Raw genomic sequence first — 18,586 nt, forward strand, 5'->3', positions numbered from 1 at the left:
AGAAACCGTGCTGGGTTCCCTAAGGGTAAGTGCGAGCTGGTCAGAACACAAAGAAGAAAAGTCAGTTACCTCTGTCTCTCTGAAAGCAGCAAGCCAAGGAGGTTTGAAAGCACCTTTCATGGCTCCAGTGGCTGAGGACTTTCCCTTCCTCCCTCACTTCCTAATGGCACTGCAGGCCCCTAAAACTAGCTTGACCAGCCAGCAGCCCCTGGACACTAGTTGCAGATGCTGGGTTTGAATCTGGGAGCCCTCAGACAGGGGATTCAGTGTGTTCCAGCCCCTCGCTCTTCCCCTCTGTAAAATGGGATGCAGGGAAAGGCTCGTGTTGCTGTCCACCTGGGCTGTGCCTGGCGAGGTGTGAGAACAGCAGGTTCCTCCCTCCCTCCCTCTGACTCCCTGGAGCTGGTGAAGCTGGGGACAGGCTGGGGGGAAGGAAGTGTGGCCCTCTGGGGGCCGTTCCTGGAACTGCACCTCACCCCCGATCCTGGCCTGTGGACTCTAGGGGTCTCAGCCCCCAGAGAGAGACATGAGGCTCCTTCTTCTGTCCAGATCCAGCCCCTGTGACTGAGGTACCACTCACTCCCACTTGCGCCAGCCGCCTTGCCTTTCTTTTTCCTCTCCCTCTCTCCTCCACTTTCTTTTGCTTTTTCTATTACTTGGCCTCCCTCTCTTTCACACTCAAATCTTTTTCCTTCCCAGGCTTTGGGGAATGGAGACACTGTGGTCTGTGCCTCCCAGACCTGTGATGTGCAGGCTCTCTGTCCTTCCTGCGGGGACACCTGTGCTCAAGGATTTCCGGAAAGAGAATTTGACCCTTCTCCCATGATCTTCCTCCATCCTGGGGTCCTTGACTCTGTTACATCTCTGACAGTCAGGATATCTCCCACATTATCTCTGCAGCCCACATCAAATTCCCGCCTGTCCCAGTGCACCGCCTGCAAGGACGCAGTGTGGAAACGCAGGCTGCCGGGGCGCCTGGGTGGTGCAGTCGGTTAAGCGTCTGCCTTTGGCTCAGATCATGATCTCAGGGTGGAGATGGAGGCTCGCATTGGGCTCCCTACTCAGCGGGAAGGCTGCTTCTCCCTCTTCCACTCTCCCTGCTTGTGCCCTCTTTCTCTCTCTCTCTCTAATAAATAAGTAAAATCATCTTTCAAAAAAAGAAAAAAGAAATGCAGGCTGCACAAAGACTGATTCGAGCTTTGCTCGCCATCACTTACCCACGTGCTGCTTGTTTCCACAGCCGCTCTCCCTCGCCCCTCCAAGCACCAGAGAAGGAGAAAGAGAACCCAGCGGAGCTGGCCGAGAGGTGCCTTCGGGAATTGCTGGGCCGCGCTGCCTTTGGCAACATCAAAAATGCCATCAAGCCTGTTCTCATGTGAGTGCCGCCGGCCCCCACCCCAGCCCTCAGAGAACTTTCAGGTCCTGGCATCTTGCTGACTCAGGGAGAGGGGGAAAGAGGTGTTATGGTGGTGGTCCTTTGCCCAAGATGGTCCCTTGTCTCTGCCTGTGTGACAGCAGAAGCTACCACACAGTGGCCAAGAGCAGTGTTGGGGAGAGGTGCTGGTAGGAGGTCCCAAAACCAGAGGAAGGTGCCCGGCTTCACTCCTGAGTCCACAGCTGCGGAACTCTGTTCTTGGCTTCCCTCCAGTTCCCGTGGGGTCCAGCCCCGGGGTCCTCATCCTCCTCCCCCCGCCACCTGTAAAGCCTTCCTCACCTGGGAGCTCTGCCAGGGGCTGGGTCTCTGGGGAGGCTCCTCTCCCCGCAAGCTTGTCTGTTCTCCCTACCATTGCTTTACCTTTCATAGCCATTCCCCTGTGTTTTCTCCCTCACAGCCACCTGGATAACCATTCTCTCTGGGAACCCAAGGTCTTTGCCATTCGTTGCTTTAAAATCATCATGTACTCCATTCAGGTACGGCGGCTTCCTCCTCCAGCTTGTAGACCGGCCAAGGGCACCTCGGGGAGCAGGCCTGTGTGCTATAGAAGAAAGCCAGCCGTCCTCTGACTTCTCCCCAGCCCCCAGGTGTCTCAACGTGCTGCTTCATCTGGCTGGGAGGAAGGGCAGGTTTTAGTTTTGTTTCTGATACAGCACAGATCAATACTTTATAAAATACAATTTAAAAGAATCCTTTAAAAAAGCAAATGAAAAGCTCATGTAAAATACAAGCCCCTAGACCCCACTCACCCCACAGCCTGATGACGTTGCTTACTAAGCCCTTATTCTCGAGGTTTCTACTGTCCCAGTGTAATCAGGCTACACTTTGTGCAGCACGGGACTAAAGCCGGTGGCCTGTGGTGGTCCTTACCAGTGTGACCTGGGACCCAGGAACAATGAAAAGAAAGACCAAAAAATTGACTTTTGACGCGTTTGAAGTGGAAGGGCCCAGGGCAACTCGAAATCAAGGTCGTCCCTGGGATGGGGCTTCTGCTCCTGTGGGACCAGGGGGAAGGGACTGAGGAGACATGGACACCACCTCCAGTGCCCACTGGCCTCAGGACCTCACCTTCGTCCACGCCGGCCGTTGCGTCCCAGTCGAGAGCTGCCCTGGCGCAGAGGCCGCGTGGGGGTTGCGGTTTGGGGCCAGCACGTCTTCCTCCCCCCAGCCGCAGCACTCCCACCTGGTTATCCAGCAGCTCCTGAGCCACCTGGACGCCAACAGCCGCAGCGCGGCCACGGTGCGGGCGGGCATCGTGGAGGTCCTGTCGGAAGCTGCCGTCATCGCGGCCACCGGCTCCGTCGGTAAGGGGGCCCCGGGGGACAGCGTGGGGGCCCCGGAAGCCTCCAAGGACAAAGCCCTGCCCTCGGCGGGAGGCTGCCTCCCCCTCCAGAAAAGGGCAAGGGAGCGCGGGGAGGGGGCAGAGGAAGGCCCCGGCTGGATTGCAAGACCAGGGAGAACGAGCGGGGGTGCCAGCCCTGGATTTCGGGTCTCACCCTCCCTGCGCCCCGCCCCCGCTACGCTCAGGGCCCACGGTGCTGGAGATGTTCAACACTCTGCTGAGGCAGCTGCGGCTCAGCATCGACTACGCCCTCACCGGGAGCTACGACGGGGCCATCAGCCTGGGCACCAAGATCATCAAAGAGCACGAAGAGCGCATGTTCCAAGAGGCTGTCATCAAGACCATAGGTGGGACCCGGGGCGGGGCCGGTGGTGGGCGGGGCCGGTGGTGGGGCGGGGCCAGGCGCCGCAGTGTCCGTCCGGGTTGGGACGCGCTCGGACGCTGCAGGAAAGTCATCGGCTGAGGTTGCGTTACCCGCGGTCGTCGGAGGAGATGGAGTCCGTCGGCGGTACGCACAGCTCTCGGACTGGCCGGGGTCGGGTGTGAGGCAGAGCGCAGAACGACGTCCGCGGGTTGCTCAGGCGGGACTTCGGATGGAGGCGGAGAGCCGCGAACTCTTCCCGCCCCCGACCCCATCACGCCCGTCGGATGCCGCCACGCGGGAGCGATTAGTGGGGAGAAGCGAGGAAGAGGAGAGGCGGGAGGGAGGAAAGGGAGAAGGCCGTGGATGCGCACGTGCATGCGGACGGGGAGAACCGGACGGTCACCTCCGAGCTTGCAGAGCGGGTCACTTCAGAGCCGCCCTGGGACGCTCCCCTCTCCTTCCCAGAGACGCTGACCACGGCCTGCGGAATGACAAGCGAAGGTTTCTCCCTCCGCGTCTTAGTTGTCTCCCTAGGGACGCAGCCAGCACTCTGGGCGGTAGTTTGTCCAGTTGAGCGGCGGAGCGGAGACCTGGCAGCCGGCAGCCCCACCTGAGCCAACCGCGTCTCCTTCCTGCAGGCTCCTTTGCCAGCACGTTGCCCACGTATCAGCGCTCCGAGGTGATCCTCTTCATCATGAGCAAGGTCCCACTGCCTTCCCTGCATCATCCCATGGAGACAGGGAAGACAGGGTAAGCCCAGCCTTGCTGCCCTTTCTCCCCTATTGGCCAAAATTCCACCCCAGCTTCCCTTCCCGTCTTTTCTCCCTTACTTCGCTTTAATTTTCCTGGTCCTGCCCTCACTTTTCTTCTACTCTCAAATCCCTCAGCAATCTTTAGTGGGGCCCTTGGAGCCCACAACAATTCCTCAGGCTGCCCCACCAATAACTACCTCCCACCTTTGGGGCAAGCCGTTAATTCTCTGGTCTACTTCCTGGCTCTGGAAGTCAACTGTCCTGGGAAACAAGCTTAATGGAGAATCTAATCACAAGGGGAACCTGGGCAGGCAAATGTGGGGTCTCTCCCCCACATCACCATTCTGGTGAGTATTTGTGTCTCTGGTCTACAGAGAGAACAGGAACCGGCTGACCCAGATTATGCTGCTGAAATCCCTCCTTCAGGTGAGCCTCTCCTGTCCCCAGTCCTGCTCTGACTCTACAGGAGGCAACTCCTCCCAAGGGACCAAGAGAAGGCTACCACATACAGTTGCGCAGGTTGCACACTGCACAAATAGGTCCGGCTTGAAGGGTGACTAGGGGGCTGAAATCTAGCCTGTGTTACACTCATTAGCAGTCTGGGCATCCACAGAGCTGGATCATCCGGAGCAGGCAGGGCACTGCTCCTAATTTTCACAAAGGTTCCTTATCAGCTACTAATAGCCTTGTCAAACATTATCTCTGAATTGGGATGCTAACTTTGGTTCCTGCCCTTTGTTCCCCTTCCAAGTACCTCCCTAGGTCCCTTCCACCTGTTTCCCCCTCAGCACTTGTGCCCACCTCAGTCTGTCTTTCCCTTCATCGGGATTTTTCATTCCTCTTTACATCTTTGCAACCATCACTGGAGTCCAGATCTTCAAAAGCCATCTCATGACCAACTTGTTAGAACATATATGGACCTGGTGGAGATTTGGAGCCATGGGTCTGAGTGGGGTCCTGGAATCTGTTTGTAACGGGCTCCCCAGGGATTCTTACACACAGCTCTGCCTAAGCTCTGGGAATCTCACAGCTAGATTCTCCTCATGGTTGTCCTTGTCTCCATCTTTCCTCATCAATCAGACATACAACCACAAGGAGAATCTTCTAGAAATGATGCTCCCTATACGTTGCTCCTTTTTAAATAGTAGGTGTCCATGTACAATTGACATGCCTCCAGATTTCACACCTCTCAGACTGAGGTAGGAGATCCCCAGGCACCTTCCCCTCCCTAACTCCTCATCTCAACCCTCAGCCCCAATCTCTGTTCCAGCCCTGCTGATCTGCACCCCCCCACCCGCTCCTGAGCCCACGCCGTTCATGCCACTGTATTTTTATAAAGGCTTTTCATGCTGGCACTGCCCACATCTGGTGACCTCCTTGGTCTGTGTGCTCCTACCATTTCTGCTGAGCTTGCCCTCACTGTACCCAGCTCCTTATCAAGGTGACAGTTTGGGGGGCACTCACACCCCCCTCATCAAAGGCATTGTTTTGCCATTTGGATTTAACCGTCAATATTGTTTTGCTGCTTTTGTTTTTTGTGGGTTTTTAAAAATTTTTTTTGTTTTCATTTAAATTCAATTAATTAACATAATATATTAACAAATAATATAATATACATATATTATATAATATAATATACATATAATACATATTAACAAACAGCAACCCTGTTTGTTTCCTAAGATTAAGAGTCTCTTATGGCTTGTTTCCCTCTCTCATCTCGTCTTGTTTTATTTTTCCCTCCCTTGATCCTCTGTTTTGTTACTTAAATTCAGCGTAGGAGTGAGATCATATGATAATTGTCTTTCTCCAGTTGACTCATTTCGCTTAGCATAATACCCTCTAGTTCCATCCACGTTGTTGCAAATGGCGAGATTTCATTTTTGATGGCTGCATAATATTGTATTGTGTATGTACACATCTTCTTTTAAATTTTTTTTTTAGATTTTATTTATTTATTTCACAAACAGAGATCACCAGTAGGCAGAGAGGCAGGCAGAGAGAGAAAGGAGGAAGCGGGCTCCCCGCTGAGCAGAGAGCCCAATGCGGGGCTCAATCCCAGGACCCTGGGATCATGACCTGAGCCAAAGGCAGAGGCTTTAACCCACTGAGCCACCCAGGCACCCCACATCACATCTTCTTTATCCATTCATCTGTCAGAGGACATATGGGCTCCTTCCACAGTTGGGCTGTGGTGGATGCTGCTGCTGTAAACTTTGGGGTTGTTTTACTGCTTTTGTACACTTTAGCAACATTACACGTGATGTGTCTACCAACAGCCACTGGCTTTAATCTGAAGACCCCCAGGATGCCCACCTTAAAGAGTTGTCTTGAAATGGTTGTTGTGGGGGGAGAGTTGTGGGTCCTCAGCCCCGCTGTAAGCTCTCCCACTGTCTCTCCGTGTCTGTGTGACCATCCGTGCCCTTACATAGTGTCGTGTTCGTGGGGAGTGTTCATCAGCTGTGCCCTGACAGCTGGACCATTAGGTTCAGAGGCTCTCTGGCCCCTGGTCCCCTCTAGTGCTTACCCCTTGCTTGCTTTCAACAACCTAAAATAGGTCTAGGTAGTTGTTGGCATGTTCAAAAAAGTTGCCTCAGGCATCCAGGGCCTAGGATGGAGGACAAGGGAGCTGGACTGGGAGCTGTCAGGAGAGGTCAGGTTCATTAGATCCCCAGATCCGCCGGCTGCTGTCCATCTCCTCACTGTACTGAGGGTGCCAGCGTCCCCAACTAAGCTTGGCCTTGCTGGGCTTGCTCACAGGTGTCCACAGGCTTCCAGTGCAACAACATGATGTCAGCCCTGCCCAGCAACTTCCTGGACCGCCTTCTGTCCACCGCCCTCATGGAGGACGCAGAGATCCGCCTCTTTGTTCTAGAGATTCTCATCAGTTTCATCGATCGTCATGGCAACCGCCACAAGTTCTCTACCATCAGGTGAACTTGGGGTCTCCCCTCCGGTAGGTGCATGGTGGGGGAGAAGACTTCCCGTAGGTCTCACACCCAGGTGAGAGGACAGTTCCCTTATTCGTTGGGAACCAGCAGGAGCTGACCACGGACATGGACCCTGGGGTCCTATGGGAGCGGGAGTGAGGGAAGGATACTTCTCCCAGGGAGCCAGGGGATGGAGTAGAGACAGGCAAGAGGAGGAGCAGCTACTAAAGGGAGTTAGTGGGTGGGGAGGAAGGAAGGGGGTGCAGGTTTATCAGGAAAGACTGGAGAGGAGGGGAAGGGAGGAAGAGAATGATCGGAATTGGTATTTAAAGATTTTCTTTATTAAAGAGAGAGAGTGAGAGAGAGCATGAGAGAGGAGAAGGTCAGAGGGAGAAGCAGACTCCCTATGTTGCTGGGAGCCTGATGTAGGACTCGATCCTGGGACTCTGGGATCGTGACCCGAGCCGAAGGCAGTTGCTTAACCAACTGAGCCACCCAAGTGCCCCTGAATTGGTGTTTTAGAAAAAGGGACCAGAAAAAGTAGGCAGGACAGAGGGGCTGAGAACTTGAGGAAAGTGGAGACTGAGCTAAGAACCAATGCAGGGGGGTAGGAGGCTAGGCCCCAACTGACAACATTGGGGTAAAGCCCAGTGACGCTGCCTGAGCTCTGACTGGCCTTGCACAGGGCTAAGGTGGCCCCTTGTGTCCCTTCCCAGTACCCTTAGTGACATCTCTGTCCTGAAGCTGAAAGTGGACAAGTGCTCCCGACAGGACACCGTCTTCATGAAGAAGGTTAGCCCCTGTTACTTAAGCCCCAGCAAACTCGAGGTGGGCCAGGCTTTATGGGCCCCCGCCTCCCAGGCCCCAAGACAGCACTGACCCCATCTCCAGGCCTTGCTCCCTCTTTGAGCACACTTAGTCGGGATGACCAGCTGAACCCTCGGGGGGCCAAGTACTTGAGAGAGAGAGAAGGCACCCTTTCCCTAAGGGTGGAGGTGGGGTGCACGCAGCCTTGCACCACCTGCAGACTGGTCTCCTCCCATTCTCCCTGCCCCTCCCACCTCCACCCACCCACTGCGGCCTTGCCCCCGCCCTTTTCCCATGCCCAGCACTCCCAGCAGCTCTACAGACATATCTACCTGAGCTGCAAGGAGGAGTCGAACATACAGAAGCACTATGAGGCGCTCTACGGCTTGCTGGCGCTCATCAGCATTGAGCTGGCCAACGAGGAGGTGGTGGTCGACCTCATCCGCCTGGTGCTGGCTGTTCAGGTGGGGCTGTTCAGGGGGGACCTGGCGTGGGCAGCATGTGGCAGGTGGGATCAGCGCGGGGCACTGGCTGGGCGAGCGTTCATGAGAGCACGGCTGTCTCAAAGCCCAGGAATATGGCACCCTTGGGTCCCCATTCCTCCAGGGACCACAAGCCATGGTTCTGTTTGGGGAACCACCCAAGAATGCCTCCTCCATGGCTGGCGCCCATCCTCAGGCCAGAGGAGACCCAGGGAACAGGCTCTTTCAAAAACACCCTTTGGTCCCTGATATTTCAAGTCTCACAAGGTCTGAATGAGACTTCAAGGGGGTACCAAGTTCTTATAAACCTTGAGTGATCCCAACACAAACTTCATCTGGGGTCGTCTCGTGACCAAGCCTGGCTGTGTCTCAGAATTACCCCAAGCACTTATGAAAAATACATATTCCCAGTTCTTGTCCCTGCGTGGGGTCCTGGAGATTCAGCAAGCCTCCCTTGCGACTCTTAGAGAGCCGGTGTTCACTAGATAGGGCTGCAGCCTTCCAGAGTCCTTCTGGATGGAGGTGTACGCTCAAGGATGCTGGAAATTGAGGTGGGTCCTTTAGACCTCAAAATACTGGGCAGTGTCCAAGGTCCTGAAGCTCGGCAGCTTTAGATCCTACCTAGGAGCAGGAATGAGGGCAAACCTGGGAATTCAGTGGGGGATAATCTTGGGCCACCAGGGCTAAATCCTGCAAAGCCAGCCCAGCTGCTATGATTGTCTTCACGCTAGAACTTGAGATTCCTCTGTGTCCCAATCCCGAGTACCTGTTGCAAATCTCTCAGCTTAATATGGGGACCCAGTTTAGCAAACCAGTCCAGCCCCCAAGAGTCTTTCAAGGCCGATATTCAAGGACACAGCATCCTAGAGGTAGGATTAATGATGAGGGTTTGGACGGTCAAGGTCACCAAAGCTGGAACTGCAAAGTGGTGAATGAGGTCATCACCCCTCCACTCAAGTACATACAAGCAACCAGACCATGTGTTGTTCTTGGGCTGATTCCCTTCCACTTTACCAAGGATGACTTCTGTCTCCCGGGAAGTTATGGGACAAATGCTGAAAAAGGCTTGGTCTAAAGAGATGGGCCATCCCTTACTAAAGGCTGGGAGAGGTTGGGCGGAGGTTGGGGCGCCAGTGTTAATTTGTCTGTTGAAAAACTCTAAGGCGCTTCTGTGTTGCCCCAGGACGTGGCCCAGGTCAATGAAGAGAACTTGCCCGTGTACAACCGCTGTGCCCTCTACGCGCTGGGCGCGGCCTACCTGAACCTCATCAGCCAGCTCACCACCGTCCCTGCCTTCTGCCAACACATCCATGAGGTTGGTATCCTCGCGACCCTGAGAGCTCAGGAGGCCCTCGGCTTGGGGTTTCCCCAGAACCACTCATCCTCCATTGCGGGAGCCCCGTGCCACATGTAGGCATTGAGGAAGTGTTGACGGAACTACTAGGGACCAGGGGAAGTTACCAGAGGCAGCATTTCCTCCTGTATGACACCACATAGCATGGTGGGGTCTGCCACAGGCAGGAACCTGGACCCCTTCCTCACCTGCAAACCGCCTGCCTCTACTCTCTGCCCCCACCCATGCAGCCCCCGCTCCCAGAGGCCCAGCTACACACCACTCTCGTGTGGTCTGGGACGAATGCTACTTAAAAAAAAATTTTTTTTTTATTATGGAAGTTTTCAAACATCACCAAAGCAGTGTGAGAACAGGGATCATCTGTGTTTCTATCATGTGGATGAGACAGGAGGGTTTTCCCACATTTACTTTATCTCTTTTTCACTTTTTCTTATTTTACAGCAGATCTCAGCTTGCATGTCATTTTACCCCTGTGGTAAAATGTCAGTGTGTCAGTGTTGTGTGTAAAAAATAGGGACCCTGTCCTACCTAATCACCATGCTATTAACATGCCTAACTAAGTCATCTGTAATGCCTCAGTGTTATCTAATACCCAGTCTATAATCAAATGTCCCCAAAAGACATTTTAAAAACATACTGAAATATTTATAGGTGGAATGATAGAATGTCTAGGATTAACTTTAAAATACACAAGTAAAGGGGCACTTGGGTGGCTCAGTGGGTTAAAGCTTCTGCCTTCATCTCAGGTCATGATCCCAGGGTCCTGGGATCGAGCCCTGTGTCGGGCTCTCTGCTCTCTGCCTACCTCTCTGCTTACTTGTGATCTGTCAGATAAATAAATAAAAATCTTAAAAATATATATATATATATATATATATACAAGCAAAACGAACTAAAATAAGAAACCTCAAGTCCCAGCTGGCTCAGGTATGCTGGGGGCCATGGGGGAGGGGCACTGTGTCACCTTGCCCCCCTCCCAGCATGGGCCAATAGAGGGCACAGAGAAGGCCGTGCCCAGACATGGCCCAGACATGACTGGCTCTCTCCTGTCCCTACTTGCACGGCAACTACCCTCCCACCTCTCACCATCTTACCAACTTTCACTGGAACTTCGTCTGTGACTGTCCATCAGGATGTTTCTGCTCTGCACCTGGGTTGGGGGGAGGGTGTGACCACTGCCCCCTCTTCCATGTTTACAAAGAAAATAGGAATAGGGCATAGGAGCAAGCACCCGCCATCTCTCTCCCCAGGGCTAAGTGCCCTGCCTTTAAAGGACACTTGATGTGTACCCGTCACTGGTGATGGCTTGAGCCGTCCGCCTGGGCTTCTCAGGCTGCTGTGAGGGTCACTGTTGATCTGAGTTTGTCCCTTCGAAGCCCAGCTGCAGGGTGCTCGGGCAAGGAGTCTGTGGGAGGAAGGAAGCACCAGGAGAGGGGTGACAGCTAGCCTTTGCCTGCCCAGAGCTCCTCCCCTCTGTGAACCCCAGCTCTCATGTGGTTCCTCCCAACTGCAGGTGATAGAGACCCGGAAGAAGGAGGCTCCCTACATGCTCCCTGAGGCCGTGTTTGTGGAGAAGCCCAGGTGAGGGGAACACCTGGGACGTGGTGAGTGAGAAGGTGGCCAGTGTGAAGCCAGGGCTGAGGCCTCCATGGTCTCAAGGGCCCAAAGTGGACCCTGCCTGTGGCCCAGACATCCTGGGTCCAGTGTGACCTTCATCGAGGGGCCGTAATCCACCCTTGAGCCGTGTCAGTGTGTTGTGCTTACGGGGCTTACAGGGTAAGCTTACGGGGCTTTGGCCAAGCCCATGGGCTGTGCCTCCTGGAGAAGTCGTTCTTGCAAGACACAGGATCCATCCAGGTGGCGTCCGAGGACTGCAGTCTGTGTCATGCCAGCCTCAGAGGAACTCAAGGAAAACACTGTGAAAAAGCTAAATGTTTAACCAGAGGGGGTAGCTTTATAAACGATGGCCTTTCCACCACAGCGGTTTGGGAGAAAAGTTCATGCGAACCATGCATGGGGCAATCGGTAGATAAAAACGATGACAGAACAGGAATTCAGGGGGTGAAGTGATGTGTGTGTGTGTGTGTACACGTGTACGGGTACATGCGCATAGATCTGAGCCCCCGGAAGGATTGTGCACAAAATGCAAAGATGTCGTCTCTGGAAAGTGGGACTATGGCTGATTTTCTTTCCCTTCTGCTTCTCTGTCATTTTGTAGGACGAATGTTTCTTTTATAATAAAGTCATTAGGAGATCCCACTAGTTGCCTCTTTTCCTTCTGTGTCTTCCAGGTTGTCCCAAAATCTAGACGGGGTAGTCATTGAGTTCCTCTTCCGCCAGAGCAAGATCAGCGAGGTCCTGGGGGGCAGCGGCTACAACTCTGACAGGCTCTGCCTGCCCTACGTCCCTCAGCTGACAGGTAGGCCCTTTGCACGAGCACTTCCGAGACTGCCTCTGGCTGTTCCTCAGCAGAACAGGGCCTGAGCCTGAGGGCCTTGGGTGCCCCTCAGGGCCTCCCCCGGTCCCTGGTGTGTCACGTGGGAGCGGACAAACAGGGAAAATTTGCAGTGAGAACCTCTCGATTCCCCGACCTCTTCTCCTCAGGGCCGGATCCTTGGGGGAAAGTGGCCCATGAGACAGGGGCCTGTCCCGCCTGTGGACGGGAAAGGCCCCACGGAGCCCCAAAGAGCACACATGGGCCGTGCACGTTCCCTGCCCTTTACTTCCTGAAAATCCTTCGGCGGGTTTCCAGGCATCTGGCAAATGAAAAGCTTCATTTTCCTTGACTAGCAAATAGGGATTAATGACCCCTGCCTTAGGGGGCTGGTGGGAGACACACACAGAATAATAACGCCACGGGCACTTCAGGAAATGTTCCACAAGTGACAGCTTCCCATGCACCTTGCTGTGTGTTTTCTGGTCGTGAGTGGCTGCTTTGTGCTCATCGAGGATTTCAAAATCTCAGCCATAAACAGCAAAACTCAGCACCCTAAGGGTGGCAGGGGAGGCCGGCAGCCTTCAGAAAACCAACTGTCGCTTCCGTGCCTCCTGAGACTTCCGGAAAGACTGTGGGTCAGGCAAAGGTGGGGGATGGGGGTGAGATGGTGCCAGAGCTGTGAGCCTGGCTTGGTCTGAGCACTGGCAACTCTAACTTCTGGGCTTCCCTTTCCCAGATGAGGATCGCTTATCCAAGAGGAAGAGCATTGGAGAAACCATTTCCCTGCAGGTGGAGGTGGAATCCAGGAACAGCCCAGAGAAGGAGGAGGTGAGTGGCCTGTTCTCGCTATGCCCTCCCGCATCCCCAGGGGAGGGGACCAGCTCTGGCTGCTCGCCTGTCAGGCATTCCAGGCTCCAGGCTCCCCTAACTGCACAACACATTTAAAGTTGCATGGAGGGCACCTGAGTGGCTCAGTGGGTTAAAGCCTCTGCTTTAAGCTCAGGTCGTGATCCCAGGGTCCTGGGATCGAGCCCCGCATGGGGCTCTCTGCTCAGCAGGGAACCTGCTTCCTCCTCTCTCTCTGCCTGCCTCTCTGCCTACTTGTGATCTCTGTCTGTCAAATAAATAAATAAAATCTAAAAAAAAAAAAAAAAAAAGTTGCATGGAAAGGCAAATTCTCAAATACCCCATTTTCTTACCGTCTCTAGTTATGTATGTCATAGATATTTCCATCTGGAAAAATTATATGCACTCCACACACACACACACACACACACACACACATACACACAGCGCTCCCATGACAACGTCATACAAATCCCTCTTGAAAAGCTTGCTCTTCGTGATCATTTCCCGTTCCCAACGGAGGTCGGTGTGCACCATGTTGGGAACTGGAAGGCCTGACAGGAGAGATGAGGGTGAGAAGAGCTTTCACGGTGTTTCTTCCAGAAAGCTCAATAGAGGTGCTTTTTTAAAGACGCAGTTGCGGCTTAAAGATCTCTCTTCCATCTTCTCTTGGGGGCTCTGAATATCTAATTTATGTCCAAATGAACCGGGGATATCTCCGCTGTCATTACTTCTTCTACCTCCGAAAATAAAGCAGATGAGCCCGTGAGTAAGCAAGAAGGAATCACAGTGGAAAGACTCAACTTACTCCTACAAATGAAAAAGAAATAAGGGTGAGGCCGAGCAGGAGCGGAGGGGGTCATGAGCGAGATGAGGCCATGAGACGCAGCGCACTTGGGTTTAACTGGGTCTCCCGCCATTAGAGAAATTGACGGGTGGGGAAGCCTCAGCAGGAAGTGAGGAGGATGCCCAGGAGCAGGAGGGGGGCTGGGACAGTTTCTACCTGTTGGTGCTGGGGCAGCCGTGGAGGACAGCCTCTACCCTGAGCCTTTCCCCAGACGCTCCGGAGTAAGGAGAAGTCGTTGGGGTCGGGACCGAGCCTCCCTCTAACTGTGCCCTTAGCCACCTTCCCTGCTCTTCTGTCACTGGGGCACTTGTCTGGAACCTTCCCCTACGAGGAAGGAAGCCCCAACTTGGGCTAATTGGCAGACTGGAATGGAGTTGAAGCTGGCGTCCTCTGAGGCCTTCCGGCTCTGCAGGACAGGGAACCGTGTCAGGACTGCAGCGGGAGTTGGCTGCTGTTCCCCCCAAAGTTGTGATTCTCCTTCCCAGGAGTTAAGAGACCCTCAGGAACTGATGAGTAAAATGAAGCAGAAGGAGAAGGAGAAACAGAGCCTCCTACTCTCTAGTGTCCCCTGGGTCACCAGAATGGGTTCCTTTTCTTCCCAGGGAGTCCCCCTAGCTCAGGGGGAGCCTGATAGCTACAGGAAGAGTGTGGGGGCCTCCAGCCCGTGCCCTGCAGCCACGCCACGCTTCTTTCCACTCTCAGCCCGCCTTACCCTACCAGGAGCCTGCACGGGCTCCCTGTGACTGAGGGCTCAGCACAGCGCCCTCTGCCTGTCCTTCCCACGCTAACAGGCTGTGCCCTCTCTACCGCGGGACCAGCCGAGAGTCCTGCCCGCACTCAGGGCTCACTTAATATTCTGTGAACGACTGTCACCCATACCTAATCTCTGGCCTTTCCTCCTCACACTAGCATTTGCTGAATGGTAGTCAAATCAGAAAAGGACAGCTCAGTGAATTTTCACCAAAGAAATGTGTCCGTGCAGTCACACCCAGATCAGGGGAGAGGACGTTGTCATTGCCCAAGAGACTCCCCTCCCAAAGGGAGCCACTAGCCTGACTTCAGTCCTTTCTTGAACTTTGTATCCGTGAAATAATTTCCTCCTGTGTCTGCTTCTTTCACTTAATACTGTGTTTAAGTGATGGGATAGGAGTGAATCATGCATCCGGCCTCAGGGAGCCGAGAGTCTCCTGGGGACTACCTAGGACTTAGTTCAAAGTCTTCACGGCTTTCAGCCGAGGCTGTGCGGCCATGGGGCAGGCCTTCTTTGGGTTTGTTACTTTCCTCCTCCTTTCCTAGGGCCTGCGAGGGCTGAGAACCTGTGACCCAGGTCCCTGAGCTGACCTCAGCGTGTCTGACCTCAGCGTGTCTGACCTTTACTCAATACTCAGATCACCTCAGTGGGTCATTTGATATCCTGAGTCTTCAAAAATGTTGTGCAGTTCTTAAAATTTCCATTTGAGGTATTCGCCAGCTGCTTCCTCTTGCTGCCAATATCTTCCGTTACATTCTCTGAAGATTTTTTTGAATTTCACGGGGTTTTCTTCCCATAGGGCTTGATGGGGCAAGCTGGGGCAAGGGTTGGGGGGCAGAGAGGCAGCTGGCTCTTCCAGGTGATTCTTGGCACACTGATGAGGACTAGACCTCCCCCACCCCACCCTGATGCTGCCAGCCCGCGGCCACCCTTCAGGGGACGGCTCTGTGCCCGCCTGCTAGGGGAGCTTCAGAGACCCTGGTGAGAATGTGGGTGTCCTGGGGCAGCTTCCACCCCTGGGGACATTCTTCTGAGGAGCCAGAGGGGCTGCCCACTAACTGAGGAAGCCAGAGCCACCTCCTCCACCCGCACTCCACCTTTCTGATCACTTCTGTCCCTTCTCCAGCGAGTGCCTGCCGAGGAGATCACCTATGAGACCCTAAAGAAGGCCATCGGTGAGTTGGCGGGGAGGCCGGGGCCGGGTCCTGGGGGAGGCAGGGGTGTGCGCAGCCCGCTGCGGGATTCGGCACAGAGGTGAAGGGAGGCGGGCGGCATCCCTGAAACTCATGACCGCTACCACAGCTGCCGTGAAAAGCTCCCCTTCCCTGATCAGGATCAGCAGTGCCGGCCCGCTTCTCCTCGGTCTGGCAACTCTTCTTCAACAACAGCGAGATGCCCTTAAAAGCAATCAACTGAGGGTTACAGCCAGTTAGGCAAAAAGCAATTTTGTGTAAATACTTAGACCATTTTTTTAGTGGATTATAATACAAAAGAAGTTGACCAGTGAAAGATAGGAAGAACAAATCAGATTCATAGTTACTGGCAACAGATTGTAAAATGCAATAGTACCTTCCTTGTCTGGGTAAGTGCGCAGTGAAGTATTCCGAATAAGAGAATTTTTCTGATAACTGATGATAAATTCTATTTTCAGATGCCAGACCGTTTTCATTTGGGTTGTCCCTGGTAGTATTCCTTCTGAAGGCTCAGTCTGCTCAGCCTTCTTCGAGCGTGGACATATCGAACCACCACCCCCTTCTTTATTTTTGCTGACTCATTTTGGAAACTAAAAGGAATGTGTAGAAGCCTTAAATTGGACAGCCTCGGACTGCTGGGCCCTAGGGGCCGAGCTCTTGTCCTGGCTCTTGGGATCCATCTGACTTTACCACTGTTGGTGTCCCTTTCCAATCAGTGCCAGAGTACTTCCCGTTCCAGAAACTTCTTTGAGAGTCTTAGTGGTGATGCAGCTTTGAAATCTTTAACAGGGGCACCTGGGTGGCTCAGTGAGTTAAAGTCTCTATCTTCAGCTCGGGTCATGATCCCAGGGTCCTGGGATCCAAGCCCCATATCAGACTCTCTGCTCAGTGGGGAGCCTGCTCCCCCCGCCCTGCCTACTGATGATCTCTGTCTGTCAAGTAAATAAACAAAAATATATTTTTTAAATAATAATAAATAAATAATAAAATTAAATCTTTAACAGCTTTAAAAGCCCAGCTAAAGGGTCCCCTTCCCGGGTTCTCAGGTTCTTTCACGAGGAAAGGGGCAGAGCCTCGGGTCCAATCACCCCAAGATCTAGCCATCGTGGGCCCAAGTAATGGCACCCCACCCTCTGTGCGCTGCTCATCAGCGGAGGGTAGGGCCCCAAACACAGTCGCAGACGGCGCTCCCCCTGGAGGGGTCTTGGCCGTCTTCTCCAGCCCCTGCCCCGGGTGCGCGGGGCAGGACCTTGGGGCTGACCCAGCTCTCTGTGCCACAGTGGACAGCGGAGCAGTCGAGGAGCAGGAACGTGAACGGCGGCGACAGGTGGTGGAGAAGTTCCAGAAGGCACCTTTCGAGGAGATCGCGGCACACTGCGGGGCCAGGGTGAGTGAGCCGTCACAGGGCCGATTCCTTGGGGACCCAAGTAGGGCTGAGTTTCTAGGAGGTCTTGGCACTTTTGTCACCCAGAAATTAGGGTTTAGATCCCACCAATGCCCCGGCGCTGCATCGCTTCCCCAAAAACCCAGAGGCTGGGCTATTAGCCATATACTCCTTTAGATCTCGTAATTTCTCTCTGAAGAGGAAGTCCTGACCTCGGGAGCTCCTGCATCAGCTGGACAGACTGTAACACTTACAACAGCAAGTCTGCAGCTCACACTTAGGCACATGCCAGAACGTCTTCTATTTAGTAGCTCATGTCATTGTCACGACACCTCTGCAAGGGCTGTGACCTCATGCTCATCTCATTACGGGTGAATGGGGAATGAGCCCCCCCAAAGGAGAGATGGCCATTGTTTGCAACAGAGTCCCACTTCCAGCCAGGGGCTGCCCAGTAGCGGGTACAGAACAGCCTGGCCCTGGAAAAGAGATTTGAAAGAGAAGGTGGCAAATACGTAAAGAAGAAGGACTCGTGTCTATGCATTTCTTGAAATTGATTAGGATTTGTCAGTCACAATGGCCATCTGAGGAACAATGCAACATAATTATAAACATCCCAAATTGCAAATAACTTCTATTTTATTGTGATTTTTTTTCCTCTCAGTAGAAATATGTGTTATTTTCTTTTCTGTTATGTAAGAGGTATTACCTATATTTCTATATATCATAATGTATAATAACAATATAATAAGATGAGTAAATACCTATAGATTTTTCTGGGCCTATGTTATCCTCCCCTGTTCCATCTCTAGAGGTGCACCCCGCTCATTTCATGAGCTCAGAGCTGAGGGGCCCGTTCCTGAATCAGACACAGTCTCACTCTCTGTGTACATGGGCTTTGTTAGAACCAGAAAGGACCAGAGAGAGCCTCCTCCCTAACCCACCAGTTTAGCACAGCTGCTCCTTGGAAGTTGAGGGACATCTCAAACCAGCTGTGAACCTCCTGACTATATATGCCCAGCAGGGCCCTACGACCCACTTGGAGGAAATAAAGGCCCTTTACGAGCTGTCTACTGAGGCCCTGTGCCTCTGTGCTGTCCCCAGCCGGCCTTCCTGGGTGGCCCTACCTGATCTGAACCCATAGCCAGGATCCAGAGATAAGTGCCAGAAATAAGCTCACACCCGTTCCCCTCCTAAGACTGCAACCGACCCCCATCTCCACGGGTTCTCTGGACAGCGGGGCTCATGAAAGCGGGGAAGCCCCCGGCTGACTTCCCTCTGTTCATGTCTAGGCATCACTGCTGCAGAGCAAACTCAATCAGATCTTTGAAATCACCATCCGGTAAGTGGCAGCCCTGGGCAGGGACCCCGCCCCCCATCCTCCTCTCTCACCTGTCTCCAGGCATCCTGGCCTCCAGGGCTTCACGCAGCCACCAGCTTTCCCAGATAAGGAAAGCAAGACTAGAGGGAGAAAAAGATAGCTCAGTGAGCCCAGAAATGAGCCAGGGGTCCTAAGGTCCCAGACTCGAATTTTCTAAAGCAACAGAGTTACTGTAGAGCCTGCAGTGAAGCTACACTTCAAGTGAAATCTAGAAGATTCTAGAACTTGCAACCTAGGAACCCATGGGGGGACAGTCTCTGGTCCCTGTTCAAAGAAAAACCCAA

At 53.5% G+C, this 18,586-nt stretch overlaps 1 protein-coding gene across 3 annotated transcripts in view; it reads left to right on the forward strand.

The window, feature by feature from the left end:
• Positions 1–18,586, forward strand: part of EFR3B (EFR3 homolog B) — an 88,810-nt gene that overhangs the window by 65,440 nt on the left and 4,784 nt on the right. Inside the window, exons 7-22 of one of the 3 annotated variants that reach the window (XM_082745068.1) lie at positions 1,241–1,375; positions 1,833–1,911; positions 2,604–2,739; positions 2,963–3,124; positions 3,780–3,891; positions 4,268–4,319; positions 6,654–6,826; positions 7,540–7,615; positions 7,933–8,094; positions 9,296–9,427; positions 10,980–11,047; positions 11,758–11,885; positions 12,640–12,731; positions 15,474–15,522; positions 16,821–16,927; positions 18,214–18,263. In XM_082745068.1, the coding sequence (XP_082601194.1) occupies positions 1,241–1,375; positions 1,833–1,911; positions 2,604–2,739; positions 2,963–3,124; positions 3,780–3,891; positions 4,268–4,319; positions 6,654–6,826; positions 7,540–7,615; positions 7,933–8,094; positions 9,296–9,427; positions 10,980–11,047; positions 11,758–11,885; positions 12,640–12,731; positions 15,474–15,522; positions 16,821–16,927; positions 18,214–18,263 (1,713 nt within the window). The remainder of the gene's footprint in view (positions 1–1,240; positions 1,376–1,832; positions 1,912–2,603; positions 2,740–2,962; positions 3,125–3,779; positions 3,892–4,267; positions 4,320–6,653; positions 6,827–7,539; positions 7,616–7,932; positions 8,095–9,295; positions 9,428–10,979; positions 11,048–11,757; positions 11,886–12,639; positions 12,732–15,473; positions 15,523–16,820; positions 16,928–18,213; positions 18,264–18,586) is intronic. The other 2 variants (XM_082745069.1, XM_082745070.1) reach the window with 2 other exon arrangements.

This window comes from Mustela nivalis, assembly GCF_964662115.1.
Source record: "Mustela nivalis genome assembly, chromosome: 8".
Taxonomy (NCBI): domain Eukaryota; kingdom Metazoa; phylum Chordata; class Mammalia; order Carnivora; family Mustelidae; genus Mustela; species Mustela nivalis.